Below are 7,553 nucleotides of genomic sequence, written 5' to 3' on the forward strand. Positions count from 1 at the left end.
GGGGAGGGGGAGGGAAATTGGAGGCGGTGGCAGGGAGGAGGCAGAAATCTTTAATAAATAAATAAATTTTAAAAAAAGAAACCAGATAACATATTTAAAAGAATAAATGGAACTCCTGTCTTGTATCATACGCTACAGTTAATACGTTGATCTGAAATTTAACAATAAATTCTCAGACTTAACACTAAAATTAAGAGTCACAAAAAAAAAAACCTAGATAATGCAAACATTATATATCGGAGGATGCTGTGGTCTGAGAGTGGTCCCAGTGTCCTCAAAGGATGGTCTGCAGGGTAGTACAGTACACTGGTCAGATCTTTGTGACGCAAAGCTTAGTGGAAGATCTGTAAGTCACTGGGGGCCTGAGATGCTCTCTAGGAACCAGCTGAGTTCCTTCTCGAGGGCTGTCTTAAAAGGGTAAGGCCTGATCTGGGCTTTGCTCCCTCCGCCCTTGTTCGGGCTGTAGCCATTGGTTTCTACTTACCTCCCAACCATTGCCATCTGCCATCCATCACCTGACATAGTGACACAACCCTCAACGGAAGTGAACTGACCAACTGACCCAGATGCCAGACCGCTGAGCCTTTACGACTCTGCACAGACTTTTGTTTTCTTTATAAAAAAAAAAAATTGTCTTCCTCAAACATCCCACTGTAGAAATATAAAGTTAACACAAAGGGCAACCTGAAGAAGGTGAAAACCTGGGTTGGAAAAATGCCTCTGCAGTTAAGAGCACGCGTAGCCCTCAGAGAGGCCAGACACAAGTTTGCTTCCCAGCACCCACTTCAGGTGGCTCCCAGCCACCTGTCACTTCAGCTCCGAGAATCAGACAGTCTCTTCTGGACTCTGAAGGCATCTGCAAGCATGTGGCATACACGCTCAAAGACACGCAAATGCACACTTAAATAAAAACAAACCCTTTCAAAAGCAGGTGAAAAGGAAATAAAACATATGCGAACCACATGTCTGATTGCTAATCCCCCACTCAGAACACAGTCACTTTTAGACAACAGTAACATAATATTTGAATGTGAAATAATAAAAACAGAAGGCAATTCAACACGGATGAAGGATTTAAACAGGCACGTCCCCTAAGAAAACTACAGATGGTAGACATGCTCGTGAGAAACTGTCCAGTGGAAATAGCCGATAAAAAGCACACCCGAACCACAATGAGATTCTGCTTCAGATACATCAGGATAATGTTTCAGAAAAAGAAGAAAAAGATTTATTCAGTGTGGTTCAGTGACTACCCCCCCCAAGTCCATCTTTGGGGTTCTGAAGTGAGATCCAAGTTCAAATAGTCAATGTTATACACACCTTAGCAGCTGACCTGGGGTCCCACTCACCACTGACCTATCTGGGTTTTGGTCTTTGTGTACGGTGCTCTGGCAAGCTGTCGTACTTGTGAAATCTCTCTGAGAGACAACTTCCCCCTCTGGCTGGCACCTGATCCTTCTCTCATCATGAGATAATTTTAACCCAAAAGCAGAATATAGAAAATGGTAGCATCTTGTAGGAACATAAAACGGTATAGATATTAAAGATGAACTACCGTGTGTGAGCCAGCAATTTCCCTCCTAGGTATTTAAATACGATACAGAGAATGAAGATATGTGTCCAAGCAGAAAACTAAACACAAAGGCTTCCACAGCACTGACATGACGCAAAGGGTGAAACATCACAAATGCTCATCACCAGAGAGGCAGACAGACAGTGTTAGAACATCCAGCCATGGAAAGCAGCTCCTGATCACTGCCGTACCCCTCACCACTGCTGCACTGGGCAGCGCATCTTGTTGTCAGCAAGGCCAGTGTTAATGTAGGCTGCAGTAGTCCCCAGCTGGGTAGGACGACGGATAACTTCTCTTCTATGGGGGTACACATAGCACCTAGCAACACTAGGATAAAGCTTCCAGGATGACACTATCTTATTTCTCTTGTCCTAGGACATAATGCCAAGTTCTGTGGGCAACAAAAAACAACGTTGCACCAACCTGCAACAGCTGGGGAATCTAGGGAACCCCCAGAGAACAACTTGAAAAGTAGCCAGTATCTGCAGGTGGGATTTAATTTGGGCTCCCTGTGGTGTCTAGGAGAGGCATAACCTCTTCATAGGTAAACTTGATTTGTATACTATAGTGTGTGTGTGTGTGTGTGTGTGTGTGTGTGTGTGTTAGTCACAGTTCTATTTCTATAAGAAGACAAGCAATTCCTATGAGAGAAAACATTTAATTGGGAGCTGGCTTACAGTTTCAGAGCTTTAGTCCATTGTCATCATGGTACAAAAGTGGCATGAATGTCAAGGGAGAAGCAAACCACTTTTTAATTAGAACTTAAAGCTCCTTCATGAGATAGAACTTTACACTGGCAATGAGGCCAAGAAACTAAGACTTGATAGGTCGTTGGCCTAGGGCAAAAGTTACTACTAAATATCTGATAAAGGAACATAGCAATGAAATGGCATTCTGATGTACTTACAGATCAATAAATTGCTCAATCTCATCATGGAAGCTTCTTCTTGCACTAGGTGGTAAAGTGCAAACCCACTAAGGTATAATATTCAATCTATTAAGGGATGCAATGTAAAACACAAATGCATAGATACAGAGTAAGGCTGATGCCTCCACTGATCCCAAGCCACCTCTCTGCCACTCGGTCTCTGCTTCCCCTCCCACTTACCGGTTTTCATATAGCACACAAGACCACACCATAAGAACTGGTACCCCAAAGCTACTGGCAGAGTGAACTCCCACAAGATGGCAATTATCACAAGGACCCACAACAGGACAACATTCAGGAAGAGAGAGTCTTTGGGGTACTCAGCTCTTAACGGGATGTCTCTATCTCTGCTCTCCCTTCAAGGTTCAGGGAAGTACGTGGAGAGTGAAAAGATTGGGGGCGTCAAAGGTGACTGATGACTCCAATCAAACAGCATTTTCCAGACCTAGCAAAGGCAAGTATGACCTCACAGAGATGGTGTCAGCACACACAAGACCTGCACAAACTCAATCCACTCAAAAGTCACAATACAGAGAAGCGGCCACAAAGTCCCATCCTTGACCGAGGAGCTATTCACAATTGGTAGTTCCTATAAGAAGAAAATCAGTTTTCTCCAAAAGAGTGACAATGGGTATGTCAACATAATCTAGCACAGGCCCCATGCCCAGAAGAAGCTGACTTGCACAAGCCAGACTGTGTGTTTTTCAGGCTCTGTGTGTGTGTGTGTGTGTGTATGTGCATGTGTGTCTGTGTATAGATGCATGTGTGTATATATTTGCATGTGTGTATATATATGCACATATATGCATGTGTGTATGCTATCTCCACTGATACTCTCAAAGGAAAACTGTTTTCTGAGGTAGTCTCACTGGGTATATTCACCATCCTTACAGGCAGGCCTCTTGCACAATGGTCAATGACCAACACAAACTACATCTACTTATTTATTAATTATTTATTTATTTTACAACCTATGTAGGGTTAAGTCAGCCCCTTAGGGGGTGGGCTTGCCTCAGGCGAATGTTTACTTATAAATCATGAGCACGGGAGGCTCGACCCTTCCTGCTTCCTGTTCTCCGCGGGAACCGTGGTACTGTAAGTCTAATTTCCCCATTAAAGCTGTGTATATATTTTACAATCTGTTTTGCATTCATTTACGCCATTACAAACCTAGCTGCTGTTTCCTCCCTCCTCTCCTCCCAGTCCCTCTACCCACCCCACCCTCTCTGTTCTCACTCCCCTAGCCACTCCTCCTCCATTTCTGTTTAGGACCTAAAAGCTGCAAAAGCCCATAATTATTCATGCTAAAAAACTAAACAGCTGTTACATTATAGACACTATATCCTATTTTCTACATTTATTCTGATATATTACATATCGAAAGAAAACAGATTTCTCCTTGAACATTTGTGCTAAAGATGCTAAAATTAAACAACATCTAGTCAGTTTCTTATTTTTTTCGTTCTGACCGGATACAGGGGATTGAACCCACGATCTCTAGCATGCTAGAAAGGTCCTCTATCACAATGCTACCCCTAAAAACAAAGAGAGCTTATACAGAGAGTCTCTAAATAGTTCTCAGCATTTCTTTAATTTAAAATAACTGGGGAGATGAATCCTTTAAAGCTGTGGGTAAGGCATTAGGTTGACTTGTTGAAAGGGTCTGGCAAGTCAAGGCGTACATTAAGTGTTACTTTCTGTATTTTTATATTTTTACATTTAACTGCAAAGTAAAAGACATTTCATAATCTTCTGGTTTGATTAATGAATTCAGTTATAAGATGTATACCTAGAAACAGATCCTTTCAAATACCAGACCTCAGCACTAGTAGTCATCGAGCTAAAAAATTTCATCGACTTTTTAAAAGACTGTCCAATAGTCTATAAACATAGTCCATTCAGGATTTAGACACTTGGTGGGTGGCTGATGGCATTTCCCCAGTATTCATATCCACTCACCATGCAATGAAATATTGTTACCATAATGGAAAATGAGGACTATCTACTCACACAGAGATGATGTCAAAGAACACCATTCAGCTCACCGTGGGGTGCTACCAGAGTTCGTCCATTCTCCTGACACCAACCAACTGGCTGGATGTAAGAACTGTTAGCATCACACTTACAAAAACAGGACTCTGTGTTTACAGTCAACAGTACTCAATGTCAAGGGTCTGAATGTGAAATGCCACCTACACACGTAACACTTGGCGCCCACCTATACCACTCATTTTACAGGTTGACGAACAGTTTGGCTATGGTGCATAACTGGCAGACGTAGGCTCACAGAAGTGAACTGGGCCGTTATAGATGATCCTTATTTTGGCCTGAGTGCTCAGCTTGCTGAATGAGCACACAGCAAAACAACCACTCCAGCCCCCACTGCCCCAGCCGGAGGCTGTCCATCAGCATGCCTTCCCACCCCCTCAAACACTAGGCCAAAATTATCCTTCTTCCTTTACATTGCTCCTACGGAGATACCATCACAATGTCAAAGAACGGTGACTGTGCTGGACCTAAAGAGGTCCCACGGGGAGTAGCACTTCATAGTTACCAAAAGCTAGCCCAGCTTCAAGTGCAGCAATTTCAAGTGGGTGATCAGTCTTCTTACTTTCACAGCTTTCTTAGATTGGAAAGGACAGAATAAAGTGGGGGTGGGACTGACACAGAGCCCACTGTAGGTGATCCTGGGCCAATGTCCTAATCAGTCTCTCCATTCACTCTTACTACTAACAAGGCCAACTATTAATGGGAAGCTCCAGATGTGAACAAGACCGCCGAATCAGACCCAGGAGAGCTACACTTTTCTTTCTTTTACTTCCCAAAGGATCTAGAATATTAAATATAAGCCACATACAACTAGTCTGTGTTCTGTCTCTCAGTTCAAAGGAGAAACAAGACCCCCATCAGGTGCACGCCAAGCTGCAGCTTGAGCAGAGACTTTTTTGTCACTAGTTCAGACCACACACAGGAAATGTGACAAAAATTATTTTTGCCACTGCCTATTCCACCTATTCCAGATTTCAGGTTTTTAACCAGTAAGCCTTTGCAGCTTGGACAAAGTCATTTTAATAGCTCCGTGGCACACATTTTCCTACTCCCCACAGGCTTTCAAATCATTCATTCCCATCTTCCTTGGAGCTTTTGTGTGCAAGGCTGAGTTCAACACTTTTCAGAACACACCCCCCATGGAAAAAAATCAACCTACTTCTTGCGCTCCTCTTCTAATATCTATTTCCGTGACAAATGAGATAAAACATAAGAGCAATGGCAAGCCCTGGGCTGTTTCCATTACTTCAGGAGAGAGACCACTGAGTAACCTCACATAGGATGGGGAAAATGGGGAGGGGAGAGGTGCTCTTTAATTCAATGATCCATGTGGAAGAGAGGCAGCGAAAAGTCAAATGAAGGATTCTTGATGTGAGTTACTATAAAAAACAGCCACAGCGCTGGAAAGTGGAATTCTGAATACTAAATACGGATGCAGGCCAAGCACATGCAGACTGATGTCTCACCAGTAATCAAAATCGTCATCCCAGTTCTCAAAACGCACTCGTACACGGTCTTCCCCAACATCTGCAATGGTCGCCACCACACACCAAGCAAGGGCTTCTCCTGTCCACAGCCTCCAGCTTCATCCCGACCTGAGACTCCTTTGGCACCGGCCCATTCTAACACAGCACCCGAGTGGGAGAGAGACATACAATCACACAGGTCAACCAATGGAACTGAAACACTGGGAATTTCTACAGCACTGAAGTATTAACAAGGTCTACACAATATCAACGTTTACTTTCCTGACTCTGGAAGGGAGCCGGCAAAGGTTCCCCCAAAGGACACCGGTTTCCCAATGGCTTTCCACTTTAGTTCTATAAGGAGATTGCCTTTCCTTATCATCTTTTTTCCCTGTTCAGTTCTTAGAGTAATATGAATGGATTCTAAGACCCGGTGTTTACTGAATACGGTCATATCAAGTGATAAATGCAACATGTAACTCCCCGTAGCTAATGAAATTTCCAAATACCACTATTGGAAAAGTGATAAAGGTTATGCTCTAAAACATACATTTAAAAAGTTTTTAATGTGATAATGGGATTCAAAACTAGTATTTTCTCAATGTTTAAGGAATGTATTATGTTGTGAAAATTACAGACATAAATACAAATGATTTTAATGCCTATATATTTCTAGCAGAAAATTTAGATTATGGTTAATGTAACTCTACCTTCTGTATGAAATAGTTATAATTAGTAAGTCTTGGAGCTTTAAGATAGACACAAAACTGGGGGCTGGAAGAAGGATTTCTTTGTCTATCTCTTTATCTTTCAGTAGATTCTATTTTTAAGGTAATCTCATATCAGCAAAGTCAATTTCCTTGACATATAATTCGATGAGGGACATATAATAAACATCGAACATTAATGTCAGGATTGGGAAAGTGAAACCTATTTCAGTAAGAAGTGCACGGGGTACAGGACCCTCGGTGGATAGGGACAGCAGACAGAGGAGGGAAAGGGTCCCTAGAGGGCAGAGCCCAGTCCTGCCTCCTGCCCTACGTCACTCTCCCCCAAATGCCCACTCCCTGCTGAGTACAGAGAATGATTGGGCATTTAACTTTCATTCTCCACCGAAGGATCACTGAATTGCTTGGGAAATGGAAGCAGGAGGGGGCTACTCTAGTCAAATCTTGGTACAGCATCCCTGAATCTGTTTAAAAATGCTCTGATTGTTTTCTTCATCGATGCTACACAGGTGACTGACAGCATCTGTCTGGATATCTACTCCACACATGTGACATCTGTCTGGATATCTACTCTACACATGTGACATTTGTCTGGATATCTACTCTACACATGTGACATTTGTCTGGATATCTACTCTACACATGTGACATTTGTCTGGATATCTACACATGTGACATCTGTCTGGATATCTACACATGTGACAGCATCTATCTGGATATCTACTCCACACATGTGACAGCATCTGTCTGGATATCTACTCCACACATGTGACAGCATCTGTCTGGATATCTACTCTACACATGTGACA

General features: G+C 42.8%; 1 protein-coding gene across 1 annotated transcript in view; it reads right to left on the reverse strand.

Moving 5' to 3' along the window:
- L3mbtl4 (L3MBTL4, histone methyl-lysine binding protein) overlaps nucleotides 1–7,553 on the reverse strand; it is a 272,089-nt gene that overhangs the window by 260,039 nt on the left and 4,497 nt on the right. Inside the window, 3 exon segments of the mRNA XM_026789485.1 lie at nucleotides 4,547–4,622; nucleotides 5,998–6,093; nucleotides 6,095–6,172. Coding sequence (XP_026645286.1) covers nucleotides 4,547–4,622; nucleotides 5,998–6,093; nucleotides 6,095–6,172 — 250 coding nt within the window.

This window comes from Microtus ochrogaster, unplaced genomic scaffold (genome assembly GCF_000317375.1).
Source record: "Microtus ochrogaster isolate Prairie Vole_2 unplaced genomic scaffold, MicOch1.0 UNK20, whole genome shotgun sequence".
NCBI classification, from domain to species: Eukaryota; Metazoa; Chordata; class Mammalia; order Rodentia; family Cricetidae; genus Microtus; species Microtus ochrogaster.